At 64.5% G+C, this 20,457-nt stretch overlaps 1 protein-coding gene across 3 annotated transcripts; it reads left to right on the plus strand.

The window, feature by feature from the left end:
* Window positions 1-428: 428 nt before the first annotated feature.
* Window positions 429-18,801, plus strand: SPDEF (SAM pointed domain containing ETS transcription factor). Of its 3 annotated transcripts, none has more exons than XM_036415318.2 (6): window positions 433-929; window positions 11,273-11,737; window positions 13,490-13,687; window positions 15,174-15,221; window positions 15,335-15,481; window positions 18,241-18,801. In XM_036415318.2, exons 2-6 carry the CDS (start codon window positions 11,302-11,304, stop codon window positions 18,417-18,419), a joined length of 1,008 nt encoding a protein of 335 aa, XP_036271211.1. In that variant the 5' UTR covers window positions 433-929; window positions 11,273-11,301; the 3' UTR covers window positions 18,420-18,801. The 3 variants fall into 3 exon arrangements, with proteins under 3 accessions (XP_036271213.1, XP_036271211.1, XP_036271212.1); XM_036415319.2 differs by having other exon boundaries at window positions 638-728; XM_036415320.2 differs by lacking the exon at window positions 15,335-15,481 and having other exon boundaries at window positions 429-929.
* Window positions 18,802-20,457: the final 1,656 nt, after the last annotated feature.

The raw sequence follows: 20,457 nt of genomic DNA on the forward strand, positions 1-20,457 counted from the left end.
CTGGATTTCCACTGCTGCTTGCTGGTCTGTCCCAACCTCGGCTGGTCCCTGTTAGTGCTTCCTCTGGATATGCACCCTGTGCCTCGCACATGGTGTGAGTTCAGTAGCTATGCATCAGCCAATGAACAAATGTGAGTGAGTGTGTGAATGAATGAGTGAGTGAGTGAGTGAGTTCCCTGGCTGCCAGGGTATAGATCCCCCAGTGAGGAGAGGAAGACCTGTAAGGGTTAACCGGGAGCCCGCCTGTGGTCTGAGGTAAGCAGGGAGTGTATTTGTTCAGGTAAATAAGGAAGGATTACTTATAATGGGAAATCAGGCCCGGCCAACTCTTCATCCCAGGGCAGCCTGACTTCCTCCCAGCACATTCCTGCACTCAGCTGCGTCCACACTGCCCCGGAGACCCAGAGCCCGTGCCCAGAGCCCGAGGCGGCCCCCTATCCCCCTACCCCCACCCCGTAAGCCCTCCGGCTGCGTCTTACCACAGTGCCAGCAGGTGGCCTGGGGCGGGCAGCTGGGGGCTCACCACCCTGAGACCTCAGAGGGCTACCCTTGGAGGGTGGCCAGGCTGCCAGCGGCCCACCTGTCACCGCTGCCCCCAGCCTTGCCGGCCCCTGGTCCCGCTGGCTCCCCTGATGCCTGGCTGAGCCTCAGCCGCAGCCCCAGCTGCCCCCGCCTCCTCCTGGCCCCAGAGGCTGCAGCAGGCGACTCGGGCACCGGGCAGCTAACGGGTAAGTCCGGGGGCAGGTGCGGGGCGCCCTGCACGGCTTTCTCCTGCTGGCGGCCGGGAAGGGGACTGCGAGGACTGGGAGGTGCACTTCGCAAGCTGTCACTACCAGGGACTCTGCGACCTGGGTCCTTCACCCTCAGAAGCCCCTGCCTCTCTGCACGCTGCCTGGTCTGCCTCCCTGGCCGACGACCCCAGAGCCTCGGTGAGCCCCTTGGCCTGGCCAGGCCCGGGTGCCCCGTGTCTGTGAGGGCCCCCTCCGGGCTCAGCATGGAGTCCACCTGCTGGCCTGAGTGGCTGCTCTGTAGATGCAGACTCGGCTCTGGGACCCAGCCCCTCTGCTCGGCCGGTGGAACACGGCGGCCTTCCTGCTGCTGCCAGGCCGCTGGCCGGAGGGCTCTCCCGGGCTGCACACGGGGCGGGGGCTTGCTGGGGTCTGGAGGCGCAGGGCAGGGTCCAGGTTGGAGCAGCGGGGACGAGCCCAGAGCCCAGGGGCCCATCAGGGGGTGATGGGCACGGGAACCAGCTGGTTGGGGAGCTGCAGAGCAAAGCAGCTGGCTGCATGGGCCCCCAGAGGAGCAGAGGTCCTGGTTCCGGTCACACTAGCAGAGAAGCAGGGGTCCGTGAGGAGGCTCGTGTCTAAGACCCGCAGGTTCCTCTGTGGGAAGAGTGGGAAGTAGATGGTGGAGGTGACGGGTGGAAAGCTGATGGGTCTGGAGGTCTGAGAGCTCCCCTAAGGCTGGAAAAGGTGTGTGCATGGGAGGGTATGTGTGTGTGCCCCTGCACATGTGTCCACATGTATATGTGCACGCACACAGACACACATGCAAACCTGTATCTCTGTGTACATGTGAGTGTGTGCACACATGTGCGCGGAATGAACATGTGCCTTACACACGTGTGTGTTATATGTGTGTGTGCACATGTGTGTGCGTGTATGTATGCCCATCTGTGCGTGTTAGGGAGTGGGCAGGCCCACCAAGCTAGCCCTGGACTTCTCACCGCACCCTGCCAGCTGGGCACACCCAGGCCATAAGCTTCAGCGCCTTTCCCTCCATGGAGGTCACGGCCTTTCCTTTCCTCCTAGGCCAGGGCTGGCACTTGGCCTCATTCCCTGCCCCCACCTTCCCAATAAACAGCGTCACAGCACCCCAATAAACAGCATCTCCCCGCACCAGCTGCTCGGCTGAGTAACAAAGCAAACAGCCCTGGCCGCCCGCTCTGAGGTGGCGGCAGGGATGGGCAGGAGATGACCCACTGACAGATAGACCCAGAGCATGGCCAAGGCCAGTGAGGACCGTCCTGCCTGCCCCCTGGCCACCTGGAGGAGGAGCGAGAGCCAGGGACTCCGCATTCACATTCTCGGGGGCCCAGGAGGTCGGGGTGTGGAGGAGGTGGTCACTCACAGCACAGGGGACCGGCCTCCCCTCTGAGAGCCCAGCAGTGAACGGACAAGCGGCCCCTCTGCTCCAGGCCGGCGGGACCAGAGCTGAAAGCTGTCCCTGCCAGACGTGCTCACCGTGTTACCAACCATAACACCGGGCAGCAGGTCCCATGGACCCGTGAGAGGATGAGCTGCTCTGTCAACCAGGCCTGAGGGCACAGGGGCACCCAGGAGATGCTCAATCTCTGCTCAGAAACTGTGCCCAGGCAGCAGGCAGGAGAACCTGGGAGAGCCCGCTGCTTTCCTCTGAGGCCGTGGCAGAGACGCAGTTGATAACCGAAGCCATTAGAGCACAAGTTTGTGCTAAAGGGTGCAGCTCGAGTGCAACCTGGGAGGTCAGTTCCGGCTGACCTGGGACAAAGACCCTCCAGGGAGGGCGAGAGGGAACGGGTGGCCACAGTGTGTGACTTTGGGCAAGTCATTCTCCTCCTGCACTTGCCTGTGTAATGAGGTTGACAGGTGGCTTCATCAGGGGGGCTTCCTGGAGGAGACAACCTGGAGCTGGGTTTTGAAGGGTGTGTAGGAGTTGGTAGAGCAGGCTGGCTGGCTGGATCTGCTAACTTTGGGAGACTTGTGTGCCTCCCAGCTTTGTGGCCCAGACTGAGGTCAGGGGAGGTGGGGGGGGGGTGCTCTGGCCCCTCCAAGAGGTCAGGGAGGGGTGGCTGAAGCTAACAGCTGTCCTAGACCGAGCTTGAGAGCAAGAGGGCCTCGGGGCAAGGCTCAGGCCTCCCTCACTACCATCCTCAACTCTCCCCCAGACTCCACCCTTCAGCCCTGCCCCTCCTTCCTCTCCCCTCCCCCCTTCCCCTCCCCCCTCACCACCTGCTTCTTCCTTTATTCTCCTCATTCTGTACCCATTCCCTTTCTCTTCTCCCTCTCTTTTTCTAAAATTATTGTTTTTTTGAGAGAGAGGCTAGGAGAGAGAACCATTAATGTGAGAGAGAAACATCCATCATTTGCCTCCCATCCACAACCCAACCAGGGATCAAACTGGGAACCTAGGCATGTGCCCTGACTGGGAATTGAACCTGCAACCTTTTGATGTATGGGACAATGCTCCAACCAACTGAGCCACCCGGCCCAGGCACCTCCCCACCTGCTCCCAGGTGCCACAAGGAATTTCCATCCACCTGCTCCCCCAATCTTCCACCATCCCTCTAAGACACACTCCGGGTGGCCCATTTTACAGAACGGACAAGTGAGTCTCAGGAAGCCCAGAGCTAGGAGGTTGGCTCAGACCTGGTCTGGGGCCCTCCCCCACCCGCCCATTCCGTGCCCCACCCCGCGCCCCCAGCGAGCAAGTGGCCTGTCAGGTGGAACAACTCTTCTCAAAGCAAACTTTGCACAAGCGAGTCGCCCTGGGCTCTTGCTGACATTTAGTGCCTGGCTCCGTCCCCTGCCTCGTTTGCATGTTCCCAGCCCCGAGGTGCCTGCCAGGTTCTCCCTCTTCCCTCCATAGGGAGGGTGAGCGCCCTCCTCCCTCGCCCACTGCTCCCCGGTGGAGCCTCCGGGGGCCCTGCTGCTGGCCGGAAGGGCCGGCGCCCACCAGGACCGGAGAACGGGCGCCACAGGAATGGGGCGCCCCTCCCGTCCCCCTCCAGCTCTGGCGCTGAGAGAGAGATCTGGGGGTAGCTGCCTAATAACCCCTCAATACACCCCCCCCCCCATTTAAACCTTTTTTAAAAAGCGATTTCTGTTCTTAGTCTCTCAAGACAGTCCATTCTGGACGTCTATCATTTTCTGAATATCAAACTGTCTGCACTTCACCAAACCCCCTTTCCAAGCCAAGGTGTGCTCGTTGGCCCTCGGGTGGGGCTCAGGGCACCCTCAGCCCCGTCAGGGTCCCCGGAGCTGGGGGAGCAGTCTCCGGCCAGCCTGAGGGCCTGCAGGAGGCCACGGAGGGTGGGCACCCTCTCGGGAGACGGAAGCACCTGCTCACATCACTGCTCTGCCTTGTCATGCTGACCCCAGGAGCCCATTTTCCCGCCTGGGGCCAAGGGCGATGTCTGTGCCACAGGCAGAGTCAGGTGAAACCGCGTGTGTGTGTGTGTGTGTGTGTGTGTGTGTGTGTGTGTGTGCAGGTGGGGGTAGACAAGGTGCCGGAGGAGTGCGGGGGGCGTGGGGGCCGAGGAAGGGGTTGGGAAGACTTAGGCACCACAGCCTGTGTGGTGATCAGAGGGGGGACCTGCAGGCCGGGCGTGGCAGCTCCAGGGGGCCCAGAGCTGGCCCAGCACCGGACACGGGAGATGTTCACACCCGGCGTGGGCTCAGCCGGAGCCGAGGGAGGACGTGCTTTGCAGTTTCTGGAAACGGAAAGTGTGGCAGGATTTGCACTTGACACGCGGGAAGTCGGGGTTCTGGCCTGACCTCAGCGTCTGTGCCCACTGAGGAGCTGGGAGGGCGATGCCGGTGAGAGGGGTGAGGGCCGCGGGGCGGGTGCCCTGCCAGCTCAGGAGGGTGGGCCAGGCCTCCCAGAGGCTCTGGACGCCGACTCCAGAGAACAGGTGCCGGGGACCCAGCCCCCCAAACAGAGTGGGCCTCGGTCCCCAAGGCCACGTGCCTGGAGCAGGCACACGGGCTGAGGCTGGGAGAGCCCAATGGAGAGCCTTCACCTTGACCCAGAGGGGCTGGACGGGTCAGTGGGCGGCGGAGCCTCAGGGAGATGGAGCTGAGGGACTGTGCTCGGGCTCCCAGCTGCCCTGGGGACCGCGGGAACAGGGCAGAGACCAGATTTCCTGGGTGTACCTGACCCTTTTGTTTCCTGTGCCCCGTCCTCCTGCTGCCTGGCCCTGTCCCCCACCCTCCCCCGACTCTCTGGTCCCCACATGGCCTCACCCATCCCCCAGGTCTCCCACACACCCCAGCTCCCGGGCCCCTGGCTGGCTCCTCAAGTTGAACCTTCTGGGGAGCTGGGCTCCTGAGCAAGGAGGCCAGTGGCTGGACGAGCCAGGAACCCAGGAGGTGGGGATAGCCCCAGGGTCTAACCTAAGCTGAGCCCCAGACCCAGGAGCCCCTCCCTTCTCTCGCCTCGGAGTCCCCGGAGGCAGCAGGTGCTTAGGGATGGCCACAGCAGGGGCTGGGGAGAAGGCTGCCTGCAGGTGGCCGCCCGGGGTCCCGGCCTGGGTACGAGGGTGGCCTGTCCACTGGGGAGAGGAAGGTGGTCCATGGGGAGGGGCTTTTCTTGAGCCCAGCTAGTTTGAAGATCAGTTTCAAAGGGCCATGGAGCTGTGGCTCCTGGGGGGCCAGAGCCATCCACGGAGAGGTGAGGGCCAGGAGGAGCGGCAGGGGGAGCAGCGACTGTCTGGAGCTTCAGCACCAGTGGGGGCCTCCTGTGGCCGGGCCTCCTGTGGCCGGGCCTCCTGTGGCCGGCCCTCCTGTGGCCGGGCCTCCTGTGGCCGGGGGTCCTGTGGCCGGGCCTCCTGTGGCCGGGCCTCCTGTGGCCGGGCCCTCCTGTGGCCGGGCCTCCTGTGGACGGCCCTCCTGTGGCCGGGCCTCCTGTGGCCGGGCCTCCTGTGGCCGGGCCTCCTGTGGCCGGGCCTCCTGTGGCCGGGGCCCTCCTGTGGCCGGGGGCCTCCTGTGGCCGGGGGCCTCCTGTGGCCGGGGGCCTCCTGTGGCCGGGGGCCTCCTGTGGCCGGGCCTCCTGTGGCCGGGCCTCCTGTGGCCGGGCCTCCTGTGGCCGGGCCTCCTGTGGCCGGGCCCTCCTGTGGCCGGCCCTCCTGTGGCCGGGGATCTCCTGTGGCCGGGGGATCTCCTGTGGCCGGGCCTCCTGTGGCCGGGCCTCCTGTGGCCGGGCCTCCTGTGGCCGGGCCTCCTGTGGCCGGGCCTCCTGTGGCCGGGCCTCCTGTGGCCGGGCCTCCTGTGGCCGCGCCGGCTGGGCTTCTCTCCAAGGTGCTGACCGTCCATGGCTCCTGGCCAGGCCCAGTCACCCGGCAGCCCCCTGGCTCTGACCCATTAAATGAGGCTCTTGGGGTGCGGAGAGGAGGGCTGACAGCAGGGCCGGTCACCCTGGCGGGTGAGCCGGGTGAAGGTCTGCTCCAGTGGAAGTGAGGTGCCTTGGAGCTGAGTGGGGCGCTGTCACCTGAGCCCCCCATTGCCCCTCAGTGCCCTTCCCACCGGGGTCTGCAGCTGGGTCCTGGGCTCCGGGTCTCAGGATGGAGGTGGGGATCTGGCACATTAACCCCTCTCAGTCCTCCTGGGGGCCTGGGCAGAATGTGGAGCGAGGCTCCCTCCCCAGGACAGCCCAGGCCTCGGAGCAGACCGCCTGGTCGCACCACTTCCCTGAGGCCGTTTTTGGAGACATCAGGGGGTCTTTCTGGACACCAGGAGGGGCTGGGAGTGAGGACCTGGCCCCCAGGGGGAGGGCTGGCCCAGGGTGGCAGGAACAGCTGCTGGGAATCTGTGGCTCTGAGTCCCTGGCCTCCTCCCCTCGATCTGTGTTCCTGGGCGGGAGGAGTGCTGAGCGAAGGGGCCGTAGGTGGCTAATCCCTCTGGCCACTGCCCCACGGCCTGGCCCGGACCCTGGGCCCTGGCCTCTGGCCTCCACCAGCTGTTACCAACGTTTCTTTGTCTGGAGTCTGAGCCAAAGCCTCCGGGAGCCAGGACACCCTGAGCCTTAATCCAGCAGATCAGCGCGAGGTGTGGGAACAGGCGGCATCGCTCGGGAGACGGCAGCCCCGGGCCAGCCGCAGAGGCTGTCGGGAGGGCTGCGCCTGCTGTCCAGGGACCTGGGCCTGACAACACCGGCTTCTCCCAGGACCGAGGCCTGGGGAGCAGCGGCTGAGGGTCACAGGCCTCTGGTCTGGTCCCAGCTCCGCTGTGTGGCCACGGGCACGGCCCTACCGCTCGCCGAGCTTCGTTTTCCTCAGTAACACGGTCCCTGGTGAATGTAATGAGGGCTGAACTGCATGGCATAGGTGGGGAGTGCTGGGAGGGCTTCCTGGGGGAGGAGGGCTTCGGGCTGAGCTGTGACGAGAAGGAGCGGGCAGCCTGGGCAGGGGGACAACAACACGAGAGAGAAGAGCAGGCCTTGCCCCCAGCACAGGGGAGCCTGGATGTGCCCATTGACCCCGGTCTGAGCCAGACCCGGCACAACCAGCAATGAGGCCCTCCCCCACTCGGCTTTGCTGTTCCTCCTGTAACACAGCCACACAGTACAGGCTCCCTTCCCGCTCTGCTCGCCGGGCTGGGCAGCCGTGGGCCAAGGTGGGCGCCGGCCTGTGGGACCAGGCAGGACAGGCCGTGGGAGCCATGGCAGGTCCTTGAGGCAGGGGTGCCTGATGAGAGGGTGACGGAGAGAGAGGAGCCTGACGGGGAGGAAGGAGAGCTCAGGAGGTGGGGATGGACTCTGCAGGATCAAGCTGCCCATTCGGAGGAGGGCGAGGGAACCCTCCGGGCAGAGCCTCGGAGGGAGCGGGTGCAGAGAGCAGAGCCCCGTGGCCAGTGGCTCCTCGGGCAGCTGCCTGGCCTCCCTGAGCCTCCCTGTCAGCGTCTAGAAATGGGGCTCCGGCCAACGTCACCCAGGCTGTGGGCAGTAAAGGGGGGAACGTGCGTGGACGCTGTGGGCAGAGGCACTCACTGCAGTTCTTCCTTCCCACCCAGGCCGGCCGGTGCCCGGGGAGAGGCCGGAATTGCAGGCTGGGCACACCCCCTCCTGACTCCCTGACCACAGGCCAAGGTGCCCCAGGCCTGGGCCCCTGGGGGCTCCCCTGTGAGTGAGCAGGCCTTTCTCTTGCTTTCCAGGTTTCTTTCTTTTTTTCTTTCTTTCTTTCTTTTTAATATATATATATATATTATTAATTTCAGGGAGGAAGGAAGACAGAGAGAAAGAGAGAGAAACATCGAGGATGAGAGAGAACCATTGATCGGCTGCCTCCTGCACGCTCCCCACTGGGAACTGAGCCTGCAATCTGGGTATGTGCCCTGACCAGAATCGAACCTGGGACCTCTGAGTTTGCAGGTCGACGCTCTATCCACTGAGCCAAACCCGCCAGGCTCAAGGCTTCTTAATAGCGAGTATGTTCTCCGGGGAGGGGGGCGCTGGGCCCAAGCTCCAGCCGCAAGCAGGCTCCTGGGCTCAGGGGCAAGAGGATGGGGAGCTGCCATGGGGGGGGGGGGGGAGGCAGGAGCCCTCTCTGGCAAAGGGCCCGGGCAGGAGCCTGAAGATGGGCCAGGTGTCTCAGCTGCACCTGGACATGCGCATCCACAGATGGACTGAGGGAGGCCCCGCTGCCTCTCCCGGGCGGGACGGGGAGGACCGAGTGCACAGCTCCCTCCGCAAACCTGTCAGGAGCGTGTCATCACGTCCCCGCCCGGCAAACACCGCCGCCTGCCCTGCCCATTCATCCTCACTGACCCTGTGCCACCGGGCCCCAAAACACCGCCACTGCTCCCATCCTACCCGCGGCCGAGGCCAAGCAAACACGGCCAGGGCTCCTGTTCTTGGAAAAGCTTCCGGCTCCTGGCCCGCGGCCCGGGTGTTGGCAGAAACTGTCCTAACGTGGCAGGCCTGGGCGTTCTGGGGACGTGGATGGGGCGGGAGGCAGGCAGGGGGTGACGGGGCGGGGGGAGCTGAGGGGGCTCTCCAGGCGGGGTCACCTCGGGGCAGGGCGTGGGCCCAGGCCGGGGTGGGGACCTGGGGCCCAGCGGGCTGTGGGTGCTGCCTGGGCAAACAACGGGGCCCACGGCACACACGCGTGTTTGCACAGAGGACTTGGACGACTCCAGGCCTGCCTTCTGTCCCCCGCAGCCTGTCCCCGTCCTTCCCGCCCTCCCAGCCCCTGACCTTTCCTCCTTGTCACTTAGAGGAGCCTGAAGGGAGCATCGAAGTCAGAGGGAACGCCCTCTCTGCTGGCATGCTCTCCGCCAGGGCCAAGGGCGGGGCTGCCAGGGGAGGCTGGGAGGCTGGGCCTGCACAGGGCGGACGGACGGACGGACGGAGGGACACTGTCCCCGGTGCGTTCGCCCAGCCAGGCCCCAGGGAGAAGCCATGGCCCCCGAGTGAGCTGAGTGCAGCGAGCTGAGCAGGTGCGGAGCGGGCTGGCTGCGGCCCCAGAGAAGCCGAGTGTTTCCCAAACTAGTGCTTTTCCTCCGGCCAGCGGGGCCGAGTCCCCGGGGCCTGGAGTCGGCCCAGGGAGTCCCACTCTGCAGGGGCACATCAATGCCAGCGATAGGGCAGCCCCCAGCCCCCGACTGGCCAGCTGCTCTGAGGGCAGCGTGTCAGGACCACCCATGCCCAATCCCAGCTCTGAGATCCCCGCCCTGGGGTCCCAGCTCTGAGATCCCCGCCCTGGGGTCCCGGCTCTGAGGTCCCGGCTCTGGGGTCCCGCCCTGGGGTCCCGGCTCTGAGGTCCCGGCTCTGGGGTCCCCGCCCTGGGGTCCCGGCTCTGAGATTCCCGCCCTGGGGTCCCGGCTCTGGGGTCCCGGCTCTGAGATCTCGGCTCTGAGGTCCCGGCTCTGGATCCCCGCCCTGGGGTCCCGGCTCTGGGGTCCCGGCTCTGAGATCCCCGCCCTGGGGTCCCGGCTCTGAGATCCCCGCCCTGGGGTCCCGGCTCTGAGATCCCCGCCCTGGGGTCCCGGCTCTGAGATCCCCACCCTGGGGTCCCGGCTCTGGGGTCCCGGCTCTGAGTTGGGCCTGAGGACTCGCCTTCCCAACCAGTCCCCAGCCGCTGACCCCGCGCAGCTGGCGGGTCTGCCTGCCAGCCTCTGTGTTCAGGCGGCAGCGCCCCGAGGGGGCACCGATCCGGCAGGTCCCCCGCTCCCTTCCCCCGGGGGGAGCGTGTACTTGGTGATCTCCCACCGCTGCTGGGATTTCTTCTTCTTATTGTTATTTCAATTGTCAGTCTTGGGCCAGCACGTCACAGACATACCCCAAAACCCCGTTTGGTGTCTGGCCCTGTCTCCGGTGCCCTGGTCGCCCAAACCACACACTCCAGCCCGGGGCTCAGGGACAGGGCCTGGGCTCGCAGGGCCTGGTGACCCATGGGGAGGGGGCCCTGGCTGCTGCCCCGGGGCCCTGGGGCCACAGGGCGGAGGGGGCCTCCTCACCGGCCCCCGCTGCCCGGGAACGTGGGCCTGCAGGTCAGCATGTGGGCACCACCTCAGCGCCCGGGAGAGGAGGGGGCCTGGGGCAACACCTCTGAGGGGAGGACAGGTGTGTGTGGGGGTGCCAGCCCTGAGCAGGGCCAAGCACAGTGTTACTCACTGACCACTCATCAGCCTCACGCTGGGAACTGATCACACCACCCCCAATGGCCTGTGGGAAGGGGAGGGGCTGTCTGCCCAGCGTGAGGGACTCTGCCCCCCACCCTCTCTGGCCCCGCTCCTCCTGAGCCTGGCTGATGCAGATGGTGGTGGGAAAAAGATGATGGTGACCCTCTCCCTTCCCAACTTCCTTCAAGAGCAGAAAAAGCTGAAACCGGTTTGGCTCAGTGGTAGAGCGTCGGTCTGCGGACTGAAAGGTCCCAGGTTCGATTCCGGTCAGGGGCATGTACATTGGTTGCAGACACATTTCCTGTAGGGAGTGTGCAAGAGGCAGCTGGTCGATGTTTCTCTCTCATGGACATTTCTAGCTCTCTATCTCTCTCCCTTCCTCTCTGTAAGAAATCAATAAAATATATATTTTTTAAAGAAAAAGCAGAAAAAAAGAAACTAGCAGGAAGGATCTAGGTTAGCTCTCAGAAGGAGCTTCCACCGCAGGCCAGGGTCTGGGATCTGGGTGTGGGCTGGAGGGGAAACAGAGGGCTAGACATTAAAGGCTCCTTGTCCAGGCCTCAGTTTGCTCACCTGGTAAATGGGACTAACCGTGTCTTCCGCTGTGAGGCCTGAAGGAGGCCAGGAACCAGAGGCGGTTTTAAGGCACAGCACACGCGGGAAGACCTGCGCTGCCCGTGCCTGGCTCCTTGGGAGTGAGAGGCTGCCCCTTCCAATCCTGCCCCAGCCCCCCTCACTGTCCTCTCCAGCCCCGTCCTCGCTGCCCAGTGACCCGAAGCCGCCTCTCTCCCAGGCCCAGCCATGCCCATTGGGGCCCTCATCCCGGTCACCAGCTTAGCGGCCCCATGGGGGTGGGGAAGCAGCGGACCTGACTCCTTCCTCTCCTGTTTCTGCAGACACAGCCGCTGGCCCGGGCAGCAGTGGCATGGGCAGCGCCAGCCCCAGCCTGAGCAGCCTGCCCCCCAGCCGCCTCCTTCTGTCCCCCAACACTGTGCTGCGGGCGGGCCCGGAGAAGGTGACTGCCGGGGTGCCGGGCCCTGACAGACGGGACTGGAGCCCCAGCCCGCCGGCCACGCCCGAGCAGGGCCTGTCCGCCTTCTACCTCTCCTGCTTGGACATGCTGTACCCCGGCGACAGCAGCTGGGCCGCCAAGGGCCCCGGGGCCGGCAGCCGGGACGAGCCGCCCGAGGAGCCCGAGCAGTGCCCGGTCATCGACAGCCAAGCGCCCGGGGGCAGCCTGGACCTGGCGCCGGGCGGGCTGAGCCTGGAGGAGCACTCGCTGGAGCAGGTGCAGTCCATGGTGGTGGGCGAGGTGCTCAAGGACATCGAGACGGCCTGCAAGCTGCTCAACATCACGGCAGGTGAGCCCCCGCACACGGTGTCGCCGGCTCCGCGGGGAGGGGCCAGGTGGCTGGGCCAGGGGGCGGGTGGGGGCAGCCCCCACACAGCTGTGAGCCTGTGAGCGGGGACTGCATGGCTGCGACCCCGTGGGGCCAGCGGCACCAGCCCCGAGTCCGCCTCGGGAGGCGCGGACGAAGGGAATGTGAGCTCGGCACCATCTGGCCCACCACTCCCTCTCGGACCCATCGCCACGCTCCCCTCCGCCACACCTGCCTCCTCGCTGTTCCCACAACACTCACCCCGGGACCTTTGCACCGGCTGGTAGTCCCTCAACCTCCAGCACGCTGCCCCCCAATATCTACGTGGCTCACCCCTCACCGCCTTCATGTCTTACTCAAAGGGCCGCCCTGGCGGGGCCGTCCCTGACGCCTCTGCTGACGCCGCTGCTCATCCCCACCTCCGCTCCTCGGTCTGCGCGTTTCTCTCACAGCCCAGACAGCCCCGCAGGCTGCGCGTTCCGTTCTCTATCTCGTTCGCTCTCGTCCTCCCCCTCCGGCATGTTCACACCCAGGGGACATGATTGTCCCTTGTTTTGTTCACTGCCATGTCCCAGGTCCTAGGATGGCACCTTGTACCTAATCGATGCTCAGGAAACAATAACTGAACAGGAGGGAACGGCAGGAGGCCGGGCACGAGAGGGCCTGCCAGGGGCCCTGGAGCTGACGCTGTGGGTGAGGGGCTGCGGCTCTCCCGCCCTGTCCCTCCCTCACCCCTGCCGCTCTGGGGGGCCGCCCCATCTCCTTGGCCGCGGGCCCTGGCATACGAGCATCCCGCGTGGTGCTGCTTTCCCACAAGGGCCCCAGGCCTCCCTCAGGCCAGCCCCTCCTCCCAGCAGTCCTCTGGGCCACGCCCCCGACCCCCTTAGGGTAGCTCCTGCCAATGCCCCCGCCCTCCATCTGCCCATCGCCCAGACAGCCTCCAGGGCGGTCTCCCAGGGCGCTTCGCTCTCACACTGGGCTGGGGGGAGGGGCCTGCCCTCCGAACAATGGGGACAGAAACAAATGGCTTTGACCCTCAAGAGGAAAATGGGTTTATCAAGTGGGGGCAGCCCAGTCTGCAGGTCACCCAGCTGGGGCACCAGCTGAGACCAGTGTTCACTTGGAACCCCATTGTGACCATGCCCACCGCCTGGCCTCTGCCCACATGCCCTGCCAGGCTCACCCTCCCGCCGCTAAGTCCTGTAGCTGCCCCTTGCCATTCATTCATTCATTCATTCAGTAATTCATTCACTGCATGTGCACTGAGCAGCTACTATGCACCCAGCCCCTTGTTAGGGGTTGGAAAAGGAGATGGGACTCCCTGTGCCTCAGTTTCCTCATCTGTAAAATAAGCAGGGGCTGGAGGTTGGGTTATAAGATTAATTTCTGGTTGGGGTTTTCTCCGGTTCTTTTGAGGGGTTTGGGGAAGGCAAAGGCAGCTAGGGAAGGAGCTCCCCAAAAGGCCCTTTGGAGGGCTGGAGGTGTCTGGAGAACCCAAGATCTGGATGACGTGGGAGGCACAGAAGTCCCTCCCTCTCACCCCACACTCTTCCTGGGGACCCCCTCCACGGGGCCCCTAAGAGGGCCTTCCTGTCCTGCCCGCCCCTCCCCCGCCCCTCCCCGGAGTTCATGGCTCTGGGCCACAAGCTCCCCGCTCCCCAGGCGCGCCAGCCGGGCACAGGGGCCACGTTCCCATAGTGCCCTCACTGGGCTGAGGGAGTGTCTCTTGCCCAGACCCCGTGGACTGGAGTCCAGGCAACGTGCAGAAGTGGCTGCTGTGGACGGAGCACCAGTACCGGCTGCCCCCGGTGGGCAAGGCCTTCCAGGAGCTGGGCGGCCAGGAGCTGTGCGCCATGTCGGAGGAGCAGTTCCGCCAGCGCTCACCACTCAGCGGGGAGGTGCTGCACGCCCACCTGGACATCTGGAAGTCAGGTGGGACACGGTGTGGGCGGAGCAGCCTCGGGGACACCCGGCGCGGACTCTTAGGCCAGGATGCCCGGGGCTCTGCTCTGGATCCAGCCCCGAGTGCCGCTGCCTCTCAGAGCCCCCGTCCCCCCCCCCCACCACCACCACCCCTGGCCCTTGGCCCTGGCCAGGCCCACAGACTGAGGACAGAGCAGCGCAAAGTGGGAGGGAGAAGTTAGACCGAGAGGACATGAGGCATCGTGCCGATGGACGGTCGGTGCTATGAAGCCCTTAAAAAATATATATTTTTTTAATTGATTCCAGAGAAGAAGGGAGAGGGGGAAAAGGAGACAGAAACATCAATGAGAGAGAATCATTGATCAGCTGCCTCCTGCACGCGCCCCCCCCCCCCCCCCCCCCGGGGATTGAGCCTGCAACCAGAGCATGTGCCTTGATTGGGAATCAAACTGTGACCTCCTGTGCAGAGGTCAAAGCTCGACTCCTGAGCCATGCCGGCCGGGCCTTCCTTGTCCCTTTAAATTCTTATTCGCTTGTTAGTTGTTTTTCACTGAAGAAGTAATGAGGGAATAACGGTATGCACTTTTTAGAAGGCCATAGTAATAGTATATCATAAAAGGTAATTCTCCCTCCCACTCCCGACCCCAGCTTCCCTAGCCCCCTCCCTGGGGACACCCACTTTCCCAGTTTCTTGGGTATCGGGACAGGGGAAGTCTGTGCAGATACACGCCAATACATGCACATAGATTTTACCCTTTTGAACACGAACAGTGTCAGCGTGTGCACTGTTCTGTACTCGGCATGTACCTGCAGCTTGTTCCCATCGGGATCCATTCAGCTGCCCTATTCTTCCTCAAGGCTGCATGCTAGCCCCTCTCCTCTCCTGGGGCCCCACCGTGTGCCCTGCGCAGAGCCACCTGCTTTGGAGGCAGCGCTTGCTCCGTGGGTCAAGGCCCCAGACCTCAGGGGCCGGATGAATAAGGGAAATGACCTCCTCACACAACCGTCAGAGCCCAGTGCTGCCCACCCGGCTGCTTGCCAGTGACAGCGAGGGGCAGTGGTCAGTGCCAGGCTGAGTGCCAGTGGTGATGTGGGTGGAAACGGCTGGGACATGGGGGATCGGGGTGGGGGCAGTGGGGTGCAGAGAGCAGGAGCGTGGCAGTGCGGGGGGGACCTGGCAGCTGGAAGGTAGTGGTGTTGATTATGCCGGACACTGAGCAAGGTGCTGTGCAGACTTCATCACCCACGATCCTTGCAAGATCCGGGAGTGGGTGTCCGGACCCCATTTCACAGATGAGCGAGGCAGGCTGCCCCTGGGCTCCTTAGGCCCCTCCCAGCTCTGAAGCCCCAACTCCCTTCCCGGAAGCAGGTCCAGACTGCAGGAGGGCGGGGGCCACCGGGACATGGGCCAGAGGGGCCTCTGGGCCCACAGCCCACCACATGCCCTTCTGGCCTCCAGCCCTGTGGGTCCCAACCGCCTCTCCTTGTCCCGCAGCGGCCTGGATGAAAGAGAGGGCCTCCTCCGGAGCCGTCCACTTCTGCGGTGAGCGGGCCGGGCGGGAGGGGCTGGGCCCGAGGGCTGGGGTTGAGGGGTGGCGGCCAGGGAAGCGGGGGTGCCGCAGGTCCCCCCTCACCTCCACCCTCCCTGCCACTCAGCCTCGACCAGCGAGGAGAGCTGGACGGACAGCGAAGTGGACTCGTCCTGCTCCGGGCAGCCCATTCACCTGTGGCAGTTCCTCAAGGAGCTGCTGCTGAAGCCCCACAGCTACGGCCGCTTCATCCGGTGGCTCAACAAGGAGAAGGGTGAGCGGCCTGCGCGGCGAGGGCGCTGAGGGTGGGAGGCTGGCCCGACGAGGGCGCTGAGGGCGCTGAGGGTGGGGGCTGGCGGGACGAGGGCGCTGAGGGCAGGGGCTGGCGGGGCGAGGGCGCTGAGGGCAGGGGCTGGGGCGCCAAGAGCGCTGAGGGCAGGGGCTGCCTGGTTCCCCAGCCTGGGCCCCGGGAGGAGGGGGACAGGGCAGAGGGGTGCAGCTGGCCGCCCCCGCCCCTGCCCATGCCCTGAATGCCAGATAGCCGTTGTCACTGGACCTGCTCAGGGCCTGGGTCAGTGTGTGCCCGTGTCTGTCTGCCACCCGCCAAGCCCAGGGCCTGGGTCAGAGCAGGCGCTTGAGCTTCTGCTGAGAATGAGACACAGTCTTTGCCCTCAAAACGTCACAGTTTCACAGGGAGGCTGACGGTGCCCGGTGAGCAATGCCATGTCAGCCACGTGTGTAAGATCAGGTTCTGGAGCAGCCACATTCAAACACATTCTGAACAGGCGAAATCCACTTTAATATGACTTTCATTTAACGCAATGTCATACATGATCATTTCAACATACAACCGACGTGAACTGTATTAATGAGACATCTCACTAAGTCTTTAGGAACGGACGTGTACGTTACACTGACAGCACATCCCAAAGTTTGGAGCTGGCACATTTCAAGTGCTCAAGAGCAACCTGTGGCTAGTGGCTACCATGCTGGACAGCGCAGGCTACATGGTGCGTTTGTGTGTGCGCGTGCATGTGTGCATGCGTGTGTGCATGAGAGAGAGAGAGAGAGAGAGAGAGAGAGAGAGTGTGTGTGTGTGTGTGTGTGTGTGTGTATGTGTGTATGTGTGTGCGTTGGCAAAGGCTCAGAGCCAAGAAACCTGGATTCGGGGCCGTTTGTCATTAGTAGTGATGGTGCCTGGACCTCAGTCTTCAGCTTCCCTCACCCAGCACACCTCCAGGGCCATGCTGGCTTCGTTGACGTTACAAAGAATGACTGTGTCCTGAGGGTTCAGGGAGGACTCAGCTGCACCCCGTCCTGAGGGCCCTACAGTCTTGTGTGGGAGCCGCAGTGACAGGAGCTGGTGTGCAGAGCATGTTGAGCTGTAACAGAACCGTGGGGGCCGTTGTGCCCAGTCCAGGAGGACTTCCTGGAGGAGGGGACTCGGCTGAGTGGAGGCTGAGAAGGAGCTAGAGGGGTGGGAGGGAAGTCCAGCACAGGTGTGATGCCGCTGCGTGTGCATTTCAGGCTGAGAGGGAGGTAGCTGCTCTGTGGTCCCCCGGGCCTCGGGAGCCGGGGAGCCGGGGAGCCGGTCCCACGGCAGAGAGCGGGGAGGGGTGATCTGGGCGAGCTGCCTGAAGCGGGCATGCTGACCTGGGCCAGTGGGAGGGTAGAATGAGGACGGGGAGTGATAACAATGGAATAGTTCTGCCGGAGGGGCACGTCCTGGCTCCACTCGGTCAGCGCGCAGCCCTCTCCTCTCTCTCCTCTTTCTCCTCTCCTCTCCTCTCTCTCCTCTCCTCTCCTCTCCCCACCCCTCCCCTCTCCTCTCTCTCCTCTTTCTCCTCTCCTCTCCCTCCTCTCCTCTCCTCTCCTCTCCCCACCCTCCCCTCTCCTCTCTCCCTCTCTCTCCTCTTTCTCCTCTCCCGCCTCTCCTCTCCTCTCCCCACCCCTCTCCTCTTTCTCCTCTCCCTCCTCTCCTCTCCTCTCCCCACCCCTCCCCTCTCCTCTCTCCTCTCCCCTCCCCTCCCCTCCCCTCTCCCGCTCCTCTCCTCTCCGTCCTCGCCTCCCGCTCCTCGCTCTCCTCCCCTCACCTCCCTCTCCTCTCCTCTCCTCCCTCTCTCCTCCTCTCCTGCCTCTCCCTCCTCTTTCTCCTCTCCTTCCTCTCTCTCCGCTCCTCCCCTCCCCTCCCCGCCCCTCTTCTTCCCCTCTCCTCTCCTCTCCGTCTCCTCTCCTCTCTCTCTTCCCCCGCGTTCGGTCCTCTCTCCTCTCCCTTGCGCCTCTCCTCGCCGCTCTCGCCTCTCCTCTCCGCTATCCCGCCCTCTCCTCTCTCAGCCTCGCCCCACCCCTTCCCCCTCTCTCTCCATCTCTCCTCGTTCTCGCTCCCTCTCCTCTCCTCTCCTCTCTCTCCCCTCCCCTCCCTCCTTCCCTCCCCTCCCCTCCCCTCCTCTCCTCTCCTCCGCAGAGAAAGGGGCTCAGGCTGCTTCGAAGGCAGACAGGGCAGGGCCAGGCGCAAACCCTGGTCGGCCCGCTCCACGCCCACTCTGCACCCCTCTCCTGGGTGCCAGCGGGGCCCCGTGGGCTGGTGTCTGGGAACCGCAAAGAGGTCTCCCAGGCTCGGGACCCGCAGGTGGCAGGGGTGGCATGGCTGGGCGATGGGCTGGGGTGACGGGCCAATGAGCTGTGGGCACCATCACAGCTGCGCTGGGTTTCTGTGTAAGGTGTGCACACCCCATAATAGGAGCAGAGGCTGGCAAGGGCCAGGCCCTCGGGCCCCACACAACCCGCCAGGCTGCGCAGGCTCTCCCTGCCCTGGGGCTCATGACCCCAGAGATCAGTGGCCCCCACTGGCCTGTGGCGCGCTCCTCGCTCCTCCTTCGTGTTTCTTTAGCCCCCAGCACGCCCGGGAGCAGGCACTGCGGCCCCCACGGCCGGCCGCACCCCGCGGACCCGGCTTTCTGAGAAACTGACGCTGGTCTTGGTCTCCTCCCTCTGCCTTGCTCCGCTGGCCCCTCTGGCCCCCCTGCTCCCCAGGCATCTTCAAAATTGAGGACTCCGCCCAGGTGGCCCGGCTGTGGGGCATCCGGAAGAACCGGCCCGCCATGAACTACGACAAGCTGAGCCGCTCCATCCGCCAGTATTACAAGAAGGGCATCATCCGGAAGCCGGACATCTCCCAGCGCCTCGTCTACCAGTTCGTGCACCCCATCTGAGGCCGGGCCAGCCTCCCGCCGGCCGGCCCGCCCGGCCAGCGGACCCCCCGGGGAGAGGGAGCCTGCTGGCATTCCGAGTCCAAGGTCAGGGAGGGGAGGGCCCCTGCTCCCAGAGTGCAGTGAGCTCTCTGCCCCCCAGGCCCCCTGTGCCGGTGCCCAGCCATGACAGGACAGAGGGCACCGGGCTGTCCCCCGTGTTCACAGCTCCCCAGGGAAGGCGCTCCCTGCCTGAGCCCAGCACTCCCAGAGCAGACCTGACAGAATGGCAATGACTTGTCCAAGGCCACTCACAGTCCCGTGCTCTCTGCCACTCAGGCCCGGCATGGTGCTGGGGAGCCGGAGGGGCCCCTGGGAATGGCTAATAAAGATACCAGAAAACTGACGTGCCCCCGTGTGTGTGCAGTGAGTGATGGCACAGCCATCAACTCTCAAAGTTCCGGTCACAGGGGCCTGAGGCTGTCAAGGCAGGCTTCCTGGGGGAGGTGGCTTTGAGCTGAGCCCGAAAGGAAAGTAGAAGCTGTGGAGAGTGGCAGGGAGTCCTCGAGGCCGAGAAGAGGCTCGATGGGCCTCGTCTCCCCAGCCCTGGTGTGGGCTGAAAGGAGGGAGGGGCTGTGGAGGCTGCACTTGGGGCTGAGAAGGCAGGTGCTTGCTGCCTGAGGTGGGCCAGGGCCATCCCTCCTGCAAGGGGGGCCAGAACCTCTATCTTTGCTTGGCCAACTGCAGGGGCCAGGGTTCGGGGGGCGTGCACAGAGGGGGCGCTTCAGCCCCTGGTGGGATGCTGGGTCTGCAGCACAGGGTGGGAGGGAGGTAGGCCTAGTGGAGGGTCCTCTCTCCTGAAGAGCGAGGCCACAGACCTGTCATGTCCTCTTTGAAGCTGTGAGCCTTGCCAGTGGGTGCAGAGGTGGGTGTGATGGGAAAGGGTGTGGCCAGTGTGGGTGAGTGTATGTGTGTGTGAGTGTGGGTGAGTGTGTGTGTGTGTGTGTGAGTGTGTGTGTGTGTGTGAGTGTGTGTGTGTGTGTGTGTGTGTGTGTGAGTGTGTGTGTGTGTGCGCGCGCGCGCGCGCGCGCGCGCGCGTGCTGGAGGTGGGACCCACTGCCCACTCTCCTGGGCAAAGCTGCTCGTTCACTTCCTCCTGCTTCTCTCGCATTTGTTCACCGAGCTCAGGAGTCCTGCGGGCTATGTGCTTCCACTGCTTTTTTTTTTTTTTTGTCATTGAACTTCCCCCCAAATTAGGGGTTAACTCGCCATTCTTCAGATGATGAAACTGAGGCTCAGAGCAGTTGCCTTGCTCACACCCAGCCAATCGGCTGCAGAAACAGGCGCTGTGCCCCCCAGGACGGGGGTCTGTGCCTCAGGCCTGGTCAGCACCCGAGGCCCCGAAACACAGCTCTGAGGGCAGGCTGCGGGAGCCAGCGGGAGCGGCCAGCGCTGCCCAGGCGCCGCGGGCTGAATGCTGCCCTGTACTGCCGCCTTCTGCCCTCAGCAACTTCCTTGTCTTCAGAAGAGTTTCCTCCAGGCAGGGAGCAAACAGCTCCTTGGCCTCTGCGGCTGGGCCTGGACCTGGAGAAGGGCCGCAAGCCTGTGCCCCGGGCCCTGCTGGCTGCCCACCATCCCGCCTGGGTGCTCCCTGACCCTCCTCGGGCCCCGCATCCAGGGCTCCCACCGCTGCCTGGAGCGGCCTGGGCACATGAGCCAAGGCGACCATTTGTCTCCCTGTGAAGAGTCCGCCATTTGGCTAAAACCAGGCCCTTGTCCTTGGCGGTGGGTTTGGGGGAGACGCTATGTGGTGGAGAAGTGATTCAACCCCCATCTTGACCTTTTCCCCCTGCGCCGAGCACACCGAGGCTTGGGAAAGCGGGCCGGGGGGGGGGGGGGGGGTAGTACATTTGCCTTGAAAATGGGGTCTGTGTCGGTGCCCTGACAGGCTGCTGGGACAGAGGAGACATCCAACCAGACGGGGGCAGGGGGAGGGAGAAGGGATGGGGGAAGCAGAGGCCCGGTACGGGAGAGGGGGGTAGGGGAGTGGGGAGACACGGAG

The sequence above is a fragment of the Pipistrellus kuhlii genome, unplaced genomic scaffold, assembly GCF_014108245.1.
Source record: "Pipistrellus kuhlii isolate mPipKuh1 unplaced genomic scaffold, mPipKuh1.p scaffold_m20_p_5, whole genome shotgun sequence".
NCBI lineage: Eukaryota > Metazoa > Chordata > Mammalia > Chiroptera > Vespertilionidae > Pipistrellus > Pipistrellus kuhlii.